This window comes from Pseudopipra pipra, chromosome 27 (genome assembly GCF_036250125.1).
Source record: "Pseudopipra pipra isolate bDixPip1 chromosome 27, bDixPip1.hap1, whole genome shotgun sequence".
NCBI lineage: Eukaryota > Metazoa > Chordata > Aves > Passeriformes > Pipridae > Pseudopipra > Pseudopipra pipra.
The window spans coordinates 5,525,590-5,541,613 of NC_087575.1; the positions used below are offsets into that span (position 1 = coordinate 5,525,590).

Here is a 16,024-nt window from a genome sequence, read left to right on the forward strand (position 1 = left end):
GGGAACTGCTGCAGACCTGGGTGGGACCCCCGGAGTGCCGGGATGGTGGGGCGGGAGGCTGCGCGTCCCGATGGGCCGAGCGGGAGCCGGGAACGGGCTGCTGGGTTAAACGGACGTGGGGTTGATAGATGTGGGATTACCGGTGCCGACGGGACCGGACGTGCCGTGCCTGTCCGGGCAGGGACCCACCTTTCTGGGGGGAAATGCTGCGTTTCGGAGAGCCGCGGGGCGGGGCGGGGCGGGGCGGGGCGGGGCGGGGCAGAGGGTCCGGGCGGGGCTCCCGCTCCTCGCACCGCCCCGAGCCCCCCCCGCCTGAGCGGCCCCTTTAAGAGCCTTCCGTGACGTCACGCCCGCGGATACTTTGTAGCGCCGGGAGGGGCGGGGCCTGCGCGCGCCCGGCGGAGCCGCGGGGTCTCTTAAAGGGGCCGCAGGTAACGGGGGTCCCGGGCCGGGGGCTGCGGGGGGGAAAGGAGGGGCTGTGTCCCGGCTGCTGCTCTCGGCCGTGCAGTGTTCTCCCGGGACTGTCCGCACCTCCCCGCCCCCCCGGGGCTGTCCCCGTGCCCCCAGCGTACCCCCGAGCTGTCCCCATCTCCCCCGTGGGCTGTTCCTCATCGTCCCCTCGAGCTGTTCCCATGACCCATCCTGGGCTGTCCGTGTGTCCTCCGGGCTGCCCCCGCGTTCCCCTGGCCCGTCCGCCTCCCGGTGACTCTGCAACCCTTCCAGAGCGGGGCTCCGTGCGGCGGAAGCGGGTCGAGGGGCGCCGGGGCCGGGGGCTGCCGGGTCGAGGGGCGCCGGGGCCGGGGGCTGCCGGGCCGTGGGCTGCCGCGAGCGGGGGGTCCGCCGGTCCTCTCAGTTGCAGCGATGCGGCGTGTTGGTCCGCGTGGGATGAGTGAGCAGATTCCCGCGCGAATCCCCCTGGGAGGATCCCGGGGTTCTGTGGCTGTTTTGTCCCGAAAAGTGCCGCAGCACCTCCGGTTCCAGCGGATGGGGACCCCCAGACACCCTCACTCCGGCAGCCGTCCCTGTTCCCTCGTGTCACCCCATCTGCCCTGGTGCACCCCCGGAGGAATCCTGGCCCCGACCCTCACTCAGGCCGATTAGGCGGATTTCCGAGCCGGGATCCTAATCCCGCTGCCCGGTGTCCGCTTATCCCGGCTGTGCCCGGGACCCGGCTTAGCCCCGGGGGCGGCGGGTGAGTGCCCGGCTTCGCCGGCTCCGAGGGAAAACGAGCAGCAGGGGGGGGGCCGGAGTGTCCCGGCCTCGCGGTGACCGGGGAGCCGCCCCGGAGCTCGGTTCTCCTGGGGCGTGGGTGGGTGCACCGGGCGGAACGCTGCGGGTTGGGTCGTGCCGCCGCCGCCAACGGGCTGGGCACGGAGCCGCCTTGGCAGCGCTTTGCTGTCCTGCCCGGGGGCTGCTGGCCCTTCTCCAGGGGTGAGTGAATTCCTAGGAGCTGACAGAAACCGGGCTGGTGCCGGGAAGGGTCAGAACTGAAGCTCTGGGGTCCCAGCACAGCTCGAGAGGTACCCGCTGGACCCGGGTGTGGAAGCTCGTGCCTCGAGCCCACTGCACCAACGCAATTCCCCTCCTGGGGTGCTGAGGGTCTCACAGAAACACCCACCCACACCCCTCCCGTGGGAAAACTGGGGCACGGGCAGGTCCCTGCCTCCCCCGGGCTGCCCAGGTCGCCAGGGCTTGGAGCCACACCCCGTGCTGGGCTGCGAATCCCGCTCGTGGCTCCTGGACAGAGCTCGTGCCCAATTCCGCTGCTTTTGGTTCAGGAAAGAATGGAATTTGAGGCATAAGCTCCGGAAAGGAGCTTTTCTGCAGGAATGCCATCCAGCTCCTGCCAGCCCCGGTGCTCAGCCCTGTGCCCGGCACTTTGCCCGGGGTGTGATAAGCCCTGACCCAGAGGGAAGTGAGGGCCCCACAGTCGCCCCCAGCTTGGGGCTGAACCCCCTGCTCTCCCCCGCAGCCGGAGCCGAGCAGGGCCGTGCCCCCCGCCATGGCCAGCTGGGGCACCCAGCTGGGGCTGCTGCTCTGGAAGAACTTCACCTACCGCCGGCGGCAGCGGGTGAGTGGGTGACTGGGGTGTGGGGCACCCTGAGCTCCTGGCACAGGGGCAGGCAGAGCTCTGGGCAATGATGGGGACAGAGATCCCCCCAACTGTGGGTCTCCCCCAGATCCAGCTGGCCATCGAGATCCTGTGGCCCCTCTTCCTCTTCCTCATCCTGATCTCGGTGCGACGATCTCACCCACCCTTCAAGCAGCATGAGTGTGAGTGTCCCCTGCCGGACCACCCTCTGGCTGGTAATGACCCCCTGTGCCTCCTGGGACCCCCCTGTGTGCCCCCTGTATGGGAGCCCTGTGGAGTGGCACCAGGGGAGACAAACACAGGAGGTGACCAGACCATGGGGACTCGCTGGCATCTCCCTGCTCTGGTGTGTGTGGGGGGTCCCGGGGATCCCATGCTGCCCCCTGGACTTGCCTCCCTCCCTCTCCCGCAGGCCACTTCCCCAACAAGGCACTGCCTTCGGCAGGGACCCTGTCCTGGCTCCAGGGCATCATCTGCAACATGAACAACCCCTGCTTCCGACACCCCACGGCGGGAGAGGCCCCCGGCGTGGTGGGCAACTTCGACGGCTCCACGTGAGCAGAGGGGCTGGGGGGCTGTGGGGCAGAGCAGGGCTGGGCTGGAGTCTCACTGCCCACCCCGTGTCCCACAGCCTCTCCCGCCTCCTGTCCGAAGCCCGGCAGGTCCTGCTCCGCTCTGACGGGCAGCGGCTCCTGCACAGCTTTGCCCGGCTCCTGCCTGCCCTGCGCCGGCTCCGGGAGAGCGGGAACCAGCGGGAGGGTGAGCACCGGGAGTGGGGGGTGCCGGGGAAGTGAGACCCTTGGCTGACCCCTGCCCCTCCAGCCCTGCCAGTGAGGGAATACCTGAGAGAGGACGAGACCTTCTCACGGTTCCTGCGGACCAACACGTCTCTGGCCCCGGCGCTGGTGGATGAGCTGATGGGGGCTCGGCTCAGCCCCCGCATTGTGAGTGTCAGTGCGGTGCCCTCTCCCGGTGCCCTCTCCCAGTGCCCACGGTGCCAGTGACTGCATCATGACTGCCCTCTCCCTCCAGTTCTCCCTGGCGGGCATTCGCCTCCCACTGAAGGCCCTGGTCTGCAATGCCTCGGAGCTGGGGGGATTCCTGGCGGGGGGTGACGCCGCTTCCACCCAGCGCCTGCAGCGAGGGCTCTGTGCCCTGCCTGGCCCCCAGCTCCGTGCCATGGAGGGCTCCTTCCTCTCCCAGTTGGACTTCCCACGGCTCGTGGCGGTGAGCTCCCAGCCTGGCCGGGTGCTGGGTGCTGGAAGGCGACAGGGCAGAGACTCCTGGCCCGTCCAGAGTGGCTGTGACTCCCTTCCCATGTCCCCTTGTAGGAACAGCTGAGCTCAGACGTGGGTGGAATTGCTGGCACCGTGGAAGCCTTGGGCACCTTCCTGCGGGATGCAGCATCCCTGATGGAGCAGGTACCCCCCCTTCCCCTGCCCCCTACGCACCCCCACACTGTCCCTGGGTGCCCCGTCCCTGCCACCCCACTCCTCATCCTGCTCTCCCAGATCTCCTCCATGACCAGCCTGGCTGAGCTGCGGCGGGAGCTTGAGGAACTGAGGGCCCCCAACAGCAGCACCCCCGGTGCGGGCGCGTTCACAGCCCTGTCACGCATCGCCTGCGGTCACCCCGAGGGCGGGGGGCTCAGGATCCCCTCCCTCAACTGGTACGAGGACAACGACGTCAAAGCCTTCCTGGACCGCAACAGCTCGGAGTGGAGATCAGTGGCCTCGGGCAGCAGCAGTGAGCAGGGGCTGCAGGGGGCTGTGGAGGGCTCGGCCAGGGGCAGGGGGGCAGCAGGGACAGGGATGGGGGCTGGTGGCGAGGGCTCAGCTCTCCCTCCCTCAGGTCCCTTCTGCCGGGAGCTGCTCCTCAGCCTGGAGTCCAACCCCTTCTCACAGATCTTCTGGAGGGGCATCAAGCCCCTCTTCGTGGGCAAGATCCTGTACACACCACCCGGGCCCGGCCCCGACAGCGTCATGGCCGAGGTGAGGGGGGGCTGTGAGGGGTCTGGGGGAGGAACTGAGGGGGTCTCAACCAGGACCTGCCTCATCCCTCTCACCCAGGTGAATCGGACCTTCCGGGAGCTGGCAGTGCTGGGGGAGGTGGGGGGCGCCTGGCAGGAGCTGGGACCCCGGATCTACACCATCCTCAACAGCAGCCTGGAGATGCAGGTGCTCCAGGTGTGTGACCCCAGACCCCCCCATCGGGGACCAGGCTGCCGTGGGGTGCAGGACGGGGTGTGCTGGGGGGCAGCTGGGGCTTCTGGACAGGAGCAGGGTGGGCTGCATGGCCCCTGCTACCCTGGTGCTTTGCAGGAGCTGCTGCTGGCCCCGGGCACAGCCCGGCTCCTGGATGGGTTCCTCAATGGCACCTCCTGGAAGCTGCCAGAACTGGCCACGTTCCTGGCAGGGCCGGCAGCCGGGCCAGGGCTCACCTGGCACCAGGTGTACGCTGATGTGGACACGGTCCTGAGCACCCTGTCGCAGTTCATGGAGGTGAGTGTCCTTCCATTGTGGGCAGGCTGGGCCCCTGCATCGGCTGAGCCCTGCCTGCCCTGCCTGTCCCTCCGTGCCTGCTGAGCCCTGCCTGCCCTCCCGCAGTGCATCTGCCTGGACAAGATCGAGGCGGTGGCCACCGAGGAGCAGCTGGTTGCCCGGGCCCTGGAGCTGCTGGAGGAGCAGCAGTTTTGGGCAGCCGTGGTCTTCCAGCCTCCCATCAATGCCACGGCCCCTGCGCTGCCCCCCCATGTCCACTACAAGATCCGCATGGACATCGACGATGTCACGAGGACCAACAAGATCAAGGACAGGTTGGGGGACACCCGTCCCGCTGGTCTCCATGGCCTCCCGAGCAGCCTGTGCCCGTGGGGGGGATCCCTGCTCCCAGCACTGTGCTCTGCCCCCAGGTTTTGGGACCCAGGCCCCGCAGCTGACCCCTTCAGCGACCTGCGCTACGTCTGGGGGGGCTTTGTCTACGTGCAGGACCTGGTGGAGCAGGCGGTGGTGCGGGTGCAGACCGGGGCTGCCCCACGGACAGGGGTCTATGTCCAGCAAATGCCCTATCCCTGCTACGTGGATGATGTGTGAGTGGGTGAGGGATGGCCCCGACCCCCTGGGGCCCTCGAGTGAGCCCCCAGTGCTGCAGGGGACGTGTCTGAGCATCCTACAGCATCACTGCCCCGGGGAGGTGGCACAGGGCTGGGCGTGTCCCGCTGGCCCTGGCCCTCCGGTGGCCAAGGGGTGTTGAGCAGGGCGTGGAAGGGCTGGTGGCATCTCCCCAGGTTCCTGCGGGTCCTGAACCGCTCGCTGCCCCTCTTCATGACGCTGGCCTGGATCTACTCGGTGGCCATGATCATCAAGGGGGTAGTGCACGAAAAGGAGACACGTCTCAAGGAGACCATGAAGACCATGGGGCTAAGCAGTGGGATCCTCTGGCTCAACTGGTTCCTCAGCAGCTTCATCCCCTTCCTCCTCAGTTCTGCCCTCCTCGTCCTCATCCTCAAGGCAGGTTGCAGGTCTCAGGGGACAGTGTGGCTGACACGGGGAGCACTGGGACTGGGAGCCAGCACGGGGGGCTCTGCAGGATCCAACCTGCCTCCATCCACAGCTGGGAAACATCCTGCCCTACAGCGACCCGGCCGTCATCTTCCTCTTCCTCGGCACCTTCTCGGTGGCCACCATCAGCCAGTGCTTCCTCATCAGCACCTTCTTCCCCCGCGCCAACCTGGCCTCGGCGTGCGGCGGCATCATCTACTTCTCCCTGTACCTGCCCTACGTGCTGTGCGTCGCCTGGCGCGACTACATCACCTTCCCGCTGCGCGTGCTCGTGGTGAGCGACGGGGCTGCCCCTCCCCAGTGCCCCGCTGGGGCCTTTGGGCTGCACCCCTGGGCTGGGCTTTGCCCACACCGCTGTTCTCGCCGCCCCCAGAGCCTGCTGTCCCCCGTGGCCTTTGGCTTCGGCTGCGATTACTTCTCCCTCTATGAAGAGCAGGGAGTGGGCATCCAGTGGCACAACCTGGGTGCCAGCCCTGTGCCAGGAGACCCCTACAACTTCGCGGTGGCCATGGGGCTGCTGCTGCTGGACGCCAGCCTGTATGGCCTGGCCACCTGGTACATCGAGGGCGTCTTCCCAGGTGAGCACAGCCCCCCTGGCCACTGGCAGCCCCCCAGCCCTGGCCCTGCTCAGCCCCCTCTGCTGCAGGTCAGTATGGGATCCCCAAGCCCTGGAATTTCCCCTTCCTGAAGAGCTACTGGTTTGGAGAGTTGTCCTCAGCTGGGCACCCCCTGTGCCCCACCAGCCCCCTCACTGCACCCCAAGGTGAGTCCCTGCCCACCCCAGAGCCCTGTGGCCAAGGGCAGCAGCCATGGAGCAGGGCTGGAGCCCTCCAGCCTGGGCCTTGCCCTCCAGTGGAAGGTCCTGCACCCTGTGGCAAGGGGTCCTGCCCCCAGCGAGGGGTCCTGCCTGGGATGTGACCCCCCGGTGGCTTCCAGTGCTGGTGGAGGAGCCGCCTGCCCAGCTCCAGCCCGGCGTCTCCATCCGCAACCTGGTGAAGGTTTATGGCAGCAGTGGCCGCGCGGCCGTCAACGGGCTGAGCCTGGACTTCTACGAGGGGCAGATCACGTCCTTCCTGGGCCACAATGGCGCCGGGAAGACCACCACCATGTGAGCCATGGGGGGGCTGCGTGGCCGTGCCTGGGGACAGGAGCCGAGCTTGGCCCTATCTCCACCCGGGTCACCGTATAGGACAGGACATCACAGCCTCAAGCCCTGCTGCTCCTGTGCTCCATGATCACCTTTCCCCACCACTCCCCATCCAGGTCCATCCTGACTGGCCTCCTGCCCCCCACCTCGGGCACTGCCTATATCCTGGGCTTGGACATCCGCTCTGACATCGACGCCATCCGCAAATCCATGGGGATGTGTCCCCAGCACAACGTGCTCTTTAACATGTAGGCAGGGGTGGGCAGGCGGGGGGAGTGATGCTGGGCTGTTCCCTCAGACCCTGCCCCCCTCACCCTGCCCCCCTCACCTGCCCCCCCAGCCTGACGGTGGAGGAGCACGTCTGGTTCTACGGGCGGCTGAAGGGGCTCTCGGAGCAGCAGGTGCAGGAGGAGATGGAGCAGCTGCTCCAGGACACGGGGCTGCCCCACAAGCGCCGGGAGCAGACCAGGAACCTCTCGGGTGCGTGCGGGGGACAGGGCGGGTGCCTGAGCGGGGGTCGGTGGCCCCGGGTGCCCCCAACGCTGTCCCTCTGCAGGCGGGATGCAGCGGAAGCTCTCGGTGGCCATCGCCTTCGTGGGCGGCTCCCGGGTGGTCGTCCTGGACGAGCCCACAGCCGGCGTCGACCCCTTCTCCCGCCGCAGCATCTGGGAGCTGCTGCTCAAGTACCGCAAAGGTCAGCGCTGGGGCCGTGAGCTGCTCCCTCTGAGCCCTCCAGCCCGGGGGGAGTGGGGGGACGTGCTGGTGGGAAACACCCACGATGGGGGGACCAGCAGGAGGGTCCGGGATCAAGCCCCCTCCCTGCCCCAGGCCGCACCATCATCCTGTCCACCCACTACATGGACGAGGCGGAGCTGCTCGGGGACCGCACGGCCATCATCTCGCAGGGCCGGCTCTGCTGCTGCGGGTCCCCCCTCTTCCTCAAGGCCAGGCTGGGCACCGGGTACCACCTCACCCTGGTGAAGCGGGAGCGAAGCGGGGCAGGTGGTAGCACCGGTGCTGTCCCCGGTGTCACCAAAAAGGTGGGTCCCTCAGCCCCGAGGGGCTTCTGCCAGGGGCAACCAGTGCCTCCATCCGGGGACTGGGGGGCACTGGGGGCCAGGTCCTGGCGTGGGGTGCCAGGCTCCGGCTGCCCTTTCCTGCAGGACGGCAGTGACTCGGAGCACAGCAGCGACACGGGCCTGGGCAGCGAGCGGGGCAGCGAGGCCAGCGCCGTGGGTGAGGGTCCCGGCCCCCGTGGCTCCCCCCCAGCTGCTCCCCGTATTTCCCCTGTTGGCTGGGGGGGCTGGGAATGCACAGCCCTGCCGCTGGCTCCTGGCCCCCCTGCACTGGTGGGGCAGAAGGGGGTCCCCATCCCCTCCAGCTCTCCCAGGGACCCTAAGGCTGGGATGCTGGGCACATGCCAGCTGTGGCCAGCTGCACCAGCCAGCGGTCCTGGCCCAGGTTTCCAGCCCTCCCTGTTCCCCCAGATGTGGCCCAGCTGTCTGCACTGATCCAGAAGCTGGTGCCCGGCTCCCGGCTGGTGGAGGACATTGGGCACGAGGTGCTCTTTGTCCTGCCCTACAGCGGGGCCCGGGACGGGGCCTTCGGGGAGCTGTTCCGAGAGCTGGATGCGCGCCTGGGGGAACTGGGAGTCTCCAGCTACGGCATCTCCGACACCACCCTGGAAGAGGTACCCAGTGGGGCTGTGGCCAGGGGCTGCCCATGGCTGCCCATGGTTCCCAGAGGTCCCACCCCCTGCCCATTACCAAGGGCTTTCCCCCGCTGGGCTGTGGGAATTGGTGTCATGTTTAACACCAGCCCCCCCATCCCCCAGATCTTCCTGAAGGTGGCTGAGGACACGGGGCTGGACACTGACACTGCAGGTAAAACCCCTCAATCCTGGCTGGAGCTGAGCTCTGGGCTGTAAGGGGGGCCGAGGAACAGAGGGGTGGGGGTGTCCCCAGCACTCCATGTGTCCCTCCCAGGGCCAGGGTCCCTACTGGGAGCACCTGTGGGTGCAGGGAGGTGTCACAGCCTGTAACATGGGTCCCACCCTGGCATCTCATCCCCATTTTGTCAGGCACCAGGAGAGGAGCAGCTCCCGGCGAGCTGGGGGACACAGATGTGGCCGATGGGGAGCTGGGTAAGGAGGGGGGAGCTGGGACCCCTGAGCTGCTGCTGGGTGTTCCCCACCTCCACCCCTGGGGCTGGGGCCGTGGCACACGTCCATCCGGGCAGGTGTCCATCCAGGCAGGCATCCCTTCGGGCAGGGGGATGCTCAGGGACCCTCGTGCAGCATTTCTACCTCCCAGTTTTGGGGTGCCCCCAGAGCCAGGATCCAGGATGAGTGTGGGTTTGGGGAAACCCAGATCTGTGCAGAGGTTGGGATGGGACATGAAATCCCAGGAGGCATATCCAGCCCCCTTCTCCTGGAGATAGAGCTGGTGTGGGGGCAGTCACGGGAGCCTGGGGGGCTGTGATGGTTTGGGGTGCCAGCTCTGCCCTGGGTGGGTGCTCACCCCGGCCGGGACGGCACCACACGGCTGTAACCCCTCTCTGCTCTCCTTTACATTGAGCCAAAGGAGCCCGGCGAGGTAGGACCTGGGGGCCGGGGGTGCTGGGGGGCTCCTGCATGCAGCATGCCATCCCTGCTGAGGGGGGATGCCTCTGCCAGCACCCACCCCGTCCCCCCGTGCCCATCTGGCACGAGCCCCTTGCCAGACGTGTCTCTGCCCTGGCAGCGGAGGAGCCCCGGGAGACAGACCTGCTGCGGGGGGCGGCGGGGCGGGCCTGCGGCAGGGTGAGGGGCTGGGCGCTCGTCTGCCGCCAGCTCCGCGCCCTCTTCACCAAGAGGATGCTCCACGCTCGGCGCAGCACCCGCGGCTTCTTCGCACAGGTAGGACCCGGGGGGCCGGGATGGGGCCGTGGGGAGGGGATGGGGCAGGGGGTGCGGAGCCAGCCCTGACCCCCGGCCCCCGCAGATCGTCCTCCCCGCCGTCTTCGTCTGCATCGCGCTGCTCTTCAGCCTCATCGTGCCGCCCTTCGGGAAGTACCCGCCGCTGCAGCTCCAGCCCTGGATGTACGGGCAGCAGTTCACCTTCTTCAGGTGTGTTCCCAGCCTGCCGCCCCCCGTGCCCCCCATTCCCCACTGCCACCAGCTCACTCCTGTGTCTCCTGCCAGCAACGACGCCCCGGGGGACCCCGACACCGCCCGGCTGCTGGACGCGCTCCTGGCCGAGCCCGGCTTCGGCACCAAGTGTATGAGGGAGGCGGGGCAGACGTGAGTGTCCGCGGGATGGGGGCTGGAGGGGACAGCCAGGGCTTGACCCCACCTCGGTGCCCGACCCCCTCGGAGCAGCCCTGCCGGCCGGTGCGATGCCGTGGGACCCCCAATCATCCCCGCGGTGGGTCCCGATGCCTCTGGCTCACACCAGGCTGGTAACAGAAGGTTTCTCTCCCCGGCTGCCCAGGAGGGGGCCGTGCCCACCAGCTTCCCACCCCGATGGCTTCTCGGCCCCCTCAGCCCCCCCGTCCCTGCTGGACGCGCTGTGGCGCCGGAACTGGACACAGGCTGAGCCGTCCCCGCCGTGCCAGTGCAGTGGCCCGGGGGCACACAGGATGCTGCCCGAGTGTCCCGAGGGGGCCGGGGGGCTCCCTCCGCCCCAGGTAACCCCTGCCCAGCGGGGGCAGCCCCAGAGCTGCAGGGGCAGGCGATGCTCCGGGGAGGACACGGGGCCGAGTGTCCGTCCAGCCCGTCTGTCCATCCCCCAGGTGCAGAGGGGCACAGGGGACATCCTGCAGAACCTGACGGGCAGGAACATCTCTGACTACCTGGTGAAGACCTACCCCCAGATCATCCGGCAGGAGTGAGTGCTGGGGCCGGGAACACCCAGGGACACTGCAGGAACACCGTGGGGACACCGAGGGACCACCCCAGGGACACCTGGGGAAGGTGGCAGGGCGTTGGCACAGGGTGCCACTGCCGTGGCAGCAGGGAGGGACACTGTGGACCAAAGCACAGGGGAAGGGGACAGTGATGGGAGTGTGGCCAGCTGAGCAGGCACTGCCCTCACATCCCCTTGGGGGGTTTCTGTCCCCCCCGTCCCTCCCACCCCATTTCTTTCAGGCTGAGGAACAAGAAGTGGGTGAACGAGCAGAGGTAAGCTGGGCAGGGGCTGGGGGCTGGCACAGCTGAGCCAGGGTGAGGCAGGAGATGCCCGTTGGGGTTGGGGAGAGCCTGAGTAGTGGCTGGGCAGAGCTGACACCCATCCAGCCTCAGCCCTCTGCCTTGTGCCCCTCACCATGGCACCTGGGTGGGTGGAGGGTTGAGTCTGGGCAGGGATGGCAGTGGGAAATGGGTGGCAGGTTTGATAGAATGATAGAACTGTAGAATCTCCTGGGCTGGAAAGGACCCACGGGGATCCTGGGGCCCAGCTGGCAGCGGGGTCTCAGGCAGGTTTGGAGCCCTGTTTCTCCCCCAGGTACGGTGGTTTCTCCCTGGGAGCCGGCGGCTCCCAGGCCCTGCCCTCAGCAGCAGAGGTGGATCGGGCGGTGCTGGAGCTCCGGGCACTGCTCAACATCACCCCGGTATGTCTGGGCTCAGGCCCCCAGCTCGGCTCCCGTGCCCTGGTGCTGGGAGCCCCCTCCTCACCCTGTTCCCACACCCAGGGCAGCCCCTGGGATCGGCTCCTGGCCAAGGTCAGCCGCTTCATCGAGGGTTTGGACGCCCGCAGGAACATCAAGGTGCACCCGGGGCTGGGAGTCCCACGGGGGCGAGAGCTGGGGGGCAGTGGGGATGTGGCACCTGGGTCCCTCCGGGGTTGGAGCAGCCCAAGAAGGACCAAAAGGCTGGGGCTGGAGGGGAGTGGGTGGCACAGTGGGTGGGGATTGGGGTGCCACGGGCACAGCCAGGGGCAGTGCCAGGGTGGGTGGAGGGCTCTAAGCTGCCGGGCCCCCCCATGCTGCAGGTCTGGTTCAACAACAAGGGCTGGCATGCCATGGTCTCCTTCCTCAACGTGGCCAGCAACGGGCTGCTGCGTGCCCGGCTGCCCCCCGGCACCGACCCCACGCGCTTCGGCATCACGGCCACCAACCACCCCCTCAACCTCACCAAGGAGCAGCTCTCCGAGGCCGCCCTGTGAGTGCCAGGGATGGGGGTCCCGCAGACCCTCCGGCCCCTGCTGAGCCCTCCCCTCCATGGCAGGATGGCCACCTCCGTGGACGTGCTGGTCTCCATCTGCGTGATCTTCGCCATGTCCTTCGTCCCGGCCAGCTTCGTCGTCTTCCTCATCGAGGAGCGGGTCAGCAAGGCCAAGCACCTGCAGTTTGTCAGCGGGATGAAGCCCCTCACCTACTGGCTGGGCAACTTCGCCTGGGACATGGTGAGGATGGGGCTGGGGACAGGGACCAGTTCCTGGGGGAGCAGGTCCCACCCCTGACCTTTTCCCGGCTTCTCTGTCCCCCCAGTGCAACTACCTGGTCCCCGCGCTGCTGGTCATCCTCATCTTCCTCTGCTTCCAGCAGAAATCCTACGTGTCCTCGGACAACCTGCCCTCCCTGGTGCTGCTGCTGCTGCTCTACGGGTGATGGGGCAGCAGAGCCCAGTGGGGGCAAGGGGGGCACAGGGGGCTCTGAGTGGGGCTGGGGGCAGCCGGGGTGAGGGGGATTGTGGTGCTGGAGGGTGGGGGGTGTTCTTGTCCCCCAGTTTGGGGGGGTGCATCTCAGCCAGCCCCTGCCTTTCTCCCTTGTAGCTGGTCCATCACCCCCCTGATGTACCCAGCCTCCTTTCTCTTCAGCATCCCCAGCACTGCCTATGTGGCCCTGACCTGCATCAACCTCTTCATTGGCATCAATGGCAGCGTGGCCACCTTCGTGCTGGAGCTCTTTGTGGACCAGGTGAGCCTTGGGACGCCCTGGATCCCCTGTCCCACTCCCATGGGGCCAGTGCCAGCTGACTCACCCCTCTCTTTGCTGCCCTGGCAGAACCTCAATGACATCAACCGTGTCCTGAAGAAGGTTTTCCTCATCTTTCCCCACTTCTGCCTGGGCCGAGGCCTCATTGACATGGTGAAGAACCAGGCGATGGCCGATGCCTTCGAGAGGTTTGGTGAGTCAGGGGGTGTCAGGGCTGCTCCCCCTCCCCAAAGCCTGGCCAGCTCAGGGGTCCACCCCTCCTACAGCCCCTCTTGTGCTCACAGGGGACAGGCGCTTCGTGTCCCCCCTCTCCTGGGACCTGGCAGGGAAGAACATGTTCGCCATGGCCGTCGAGGGCATCGTCTTCTTCCTCTTCACCCTCCTGCTGCAGTACCGCTTCTTCCTGCGGCTGGGGTGAGCCCCGGCCGGGGGGTGCCTGGGGGGCTCCTGCGGATGGGCAGCCCTGGATGTGCCCCTGCCACTGTTCCCCCAGGCCACGGGCTCCGGAGCTGCCCTCGCTGGGGGACGAGGACCGGGACGTGGCCAGGGAGCGGGCGAGGGTGGGCAGCAGCCCCCCCCAGGGCCACCTCCTGCTGCTGAAGGACCTGACCAAGGTGGGTGTGTAGGGCTGGACCCCCCCACAGCCCCCGACCCCCGTGAGGGACGGGAGCACCCAGCGCTGCCTCTCCCCGCTCAGGTGTACCGGCGCAGGAAGGCTCCGGCCGTGGACCGGCTCTGCGTGGCCATCCCCCCCGGGGAGGTGAGGGACAGACGGACGGATGGACGGCACCGTGGGCAGGGCCGGGGCTGCTGGTGACCCTGCTCTGTCCCCACAGTGCTTTGGCCTCCTGGGGGTGAACGGTGCTGGGAAGACGTCGACCTTCAAGATGCTGACGGGGGACACGGAGGTGACGCTGGGGGAGGCCTGGCTGAAGGGGCACAGGTGGTGAACGCAGGGACCCCGCAGCTGCTCCCCCTCTCTGTGTCCCCACAGCACCTGTGCCATCATCCCCATCCTGTGCTCCTTCTGGTCCTCGTCCTTGCAGTGTGCTTGTGCTCACCTTCATCCTCATCCTCATCCCTGCAGCTGCTCGTCCCTATTCCTGCAGTGTCCCTGCAGTGTCCCCTGTAACATGCTCATCTGTCCCTGTCCCGCGCTTACCTGTCCCCATCCTGTGCTCGCCTGTCCCCATCCCCAGTGTGCTGACCTGTCCCTGTCCCACAGTGTGCTCACCGACCTCCAGTCTGTCCACCAGCACATGGGTTACTGTCCCCAGTTCGATGCCATCACAGACCTGCTGACAGGGCGGGAGCACCTGGAGTTCTACAGTCGCCTGCGTGGGGTCCCAGAGGAGGAGACCCCCAGGGTAGGGCCCTGATCCCAGCCCCCCCAGCCCAGGAGACCCCCACCCTCACCCCCTCACCCCTTCTGTCTCTCCCAGGTGGCTCAGTGGGGCATCACCGCGCTGGGGCTGGGGCCGCACGCGGACCGGCCCGCGGGCAAGTACAGCGGGGGCAACAAACGCAAGCTCTCCACGGCCATCGCCCTCCTCGGCTGCCCCCCCGTCGTCTTCCTGGTGAGGGGGGCAGCGGGGGGTCCCACAGCAGCACCGGGGTCCTGCCTGGGCTGACCCTGAGCCGGGGCCGTTGCAGGATGAGCCCACGACGGGGATGGACCCACAAGCCCGGCGGTTCCTGTGGGAGCGCATCCTGGGCGTCATCCGGGACGGCCGGTCCGTGGTGCTCACGTCCCACAGGTGATCCCCCACCCGGGGTCTGCAGCCCCCACAGTGGGGAGCAACCCCTGTGCCCCCGGGAATCCCCCAGAGGGGAGCTCCCCTCTGCCCCGGGGGTCTCACTCGTGCCCCCCAGCATGGAGGAGTGCGAGGCGCTCTGCACCAGGATGGCCATCATGGTCAACGGCCGGTTCCGCTGCCTGGGCAGTGTCCAGCACCTCAAGAACAGGTAGCGGGGCGGGGAGCTGGGGGGCTCCTTGGGGCGGGGGTGGTGGCCAGTCCCCGCAGTGGTGTCCCCTCTGCTGCAGGTTTGGGGACGGGTACACGGTGGTGGTGCGGGCGGGCGGCCCCGGCCCGGCGGCGGTGCAGGCCCTGCTGCAGCGGCACTTCCCCGCCATCGTGCTGCGGGAGCGGCACGGGGGGCTGCTGCGGTACCACCTGCCCGCCCGCGCCGCCCCCCTGGCCGCCGTCTTCAGCCTCCTGGCCGCCCACCGCGGCCCCTGCCACATCGAGGACTACTCCGTGTCCCAGACCACCCTCGACCAGGTGACGGGGCACGCAGGTGTGGGGCTGTGGCTGGGGGTCCCGTGGCACTGTCTCTCATCCCACCGTCCCCGCAGGTCTTCGTGCACTTTGCCCAGGAGCAGAGCGACGGGGATCCGGGGGAGGCCGTGGCACCAGGGCAGGATGTGGCCCCCAGCCCTGGGAGGAGGCTGAGCACGTTCCTGGAGGACGAGAGCTACCAGGAGAGCGCTGTCTGAGAGGGGAGTGGTGCCCCAGGGACCCTCACAGACCACTCCCCAGTTGTCACCGCAGCACGACCTGGGGTCACAGGGCTTCGGGGCACCCCAGACCCCCGGAGCTGCACACGGGAGGCCTGGGCACGTGCTGCCCACTGGCATGGTTTCACCATCCCATGGGACAGTGGGTGCTGGGGAGTGTCAGAGCATCAGGACAGGGCTGGCCCCAGATCCCTGTGGGTGGTGCCCTGTGGGGAAGTTGATCTGGATGGGGGGTCTGGGGCTGGCCCTGGGACCCCCACTGTCCCCGGGACCCCCGCTGCTCCCTACCGGAGCTGAGCTTGCTGTAACTGAGCAATTCAATAAAGACCCGCGGTACTGACGGGGGGCCTGATCGCCCTCGCTACGACCCCACCGGGGGACAGGGGGCACCGTGGGGCAGGGGGCACAGTGGGGCAGGGCAGCAGTGTGGCCCCGGCACAGTTGGACACACAGACCTGCAGGGCCGCGCCTGGGGCTCCCCCCGACCTGGAGGTGGACACTGGTACCCCCCGAGCCGCACCTCGGGGGTCCAAAAGGGTCCTCCCGGGGCGGGGTTTGTGACCCTCCCGAGGGGAAAAAAAAAATATGGAACGCTTCACGAATTTGCGTGTCATCCTTGCGCAGGGGCCATGCTAATCTTCTCTGTATCGTTCCAATTTTAGTATATGTGCTGCCGAAGCGAGCACGATTCATGCGTCTGCAGGAGCCGTACTTAAACCCCTCTCAACTAAAGATTTTAAAGGCATGGCGAGTAGCTCCTCAGACTCCCCCGCCTTTCTCCACCTGATCACCCC

The 16,024-nt window shown here is 67.9% G+C and overlaps 1 protein-coding gene and 1 non-coding gene across 4 annotated transcripts; one reads left to right on the forward strand and one right to left on the reverse strand.

Moving 5' to 3' along the window:
• The first annotated feature begins 362 nt into the window (after positions 1 to 362).
• On the forward strand, positions 363 to 15,570 carry ABCA7 (ATP binding cassette subfamily A member 7). Of its 3 annotated transcripts, none has more exons than XM_064637603.1 (51): positions 363 to 431; positions 1,973 to 2,071; positions 2,181 to 2,274; positions 2,505 to 2,646; positions 2,724 to 2,851; positions 2,915 to 3,036; positions 3,125 to 3,319; positions 3,424 to 3,513; positions 3,604 to 3,838; positions 3,944 to 4,083; positions 4,162 to 4,278; positions 4,414 to 4,593; positions 4,699 to 4,907; positions 5,004 to 5,180; positions 5,379 to 5,601; positions 5,705 to 5,926; positions 6,026 to 6,230; positions 6,299 to 6,415; positions 6,589 to 6,760; positions 6,916 to 7,047; positions 7,140 to 7,279; positions 7,356 to 7,493; positions 7,628 to 7,839; positions 7,963 to 8,035; positions 8,287 to 8,489; positions 8,634 to 8,682; positions 8,880 to 8,942; positions 9,376 to 9,393; positions 9,541 to 9,695; positions 9,781 to 9,905; positions 9,981 to 10,079; positions 10,270 to 10,465; positions 10,571 to 10,665; positions 10,926 to 10,958; positions 11,281 to 11,386; positions 11,468 to 11,542; positions 11,767 to 11,936; positions 12,003 to 12,180; positions 12,266 to 12,381; positions 12,550 to 12,694; positions 12,782 to 12,905; positions 12,997 to 13,126; positions 13,206 to 13,326; positions 13,410 to 13,472; positions 13,549 to 13,655; positions 13,938 to 14,079; positions 14,155 to 14,289; positions 14,366 to 14,469; positions 14,585 to 14,677; positions 14,757 to 14,994; positions 15,069 to 15,570. In XM_064637603.1, the coding sequence occupies exons 2-51, from the start codon at positions 2,003 to 2,005 to the stop codon at positions 15,207 to 15,209; spliced, it is 6,756 nt and encodes a 2,251-aa protein (XP_064493673.1). In that variant the 5' UTR covers positions 363 to 431; positions 1,973 to 2,002; the 3' UTR covers positions 15,210 to 15,570. The 3 variants fall into 3 exon arrangements, with proteins under 3 accessions (XP_064493673.1, XP_064493676.1, XP_064493674.1); XM_064637604.1 differs by having other exon boundaries at positions 418 to 1,192; XM_064637606.1 differs by lacking the exon at positions 9,376 to 9,393.
• Positions 15,571 to 15,809: 239 nt separating this feature from the next.
• Positions 15,810 to 15,916, reverse strand: LOC135403573 (U6 spliceosomal RNA). Its single transcript, XR_010425432.1, has one exon. It is a non-coding gene; the product is annotated as a U6 spliceosomal RNA (small nuclear RNA).
• Between the last annotated feature and the right edge of the window lie 108 nt (positions 15,917 to 16,024).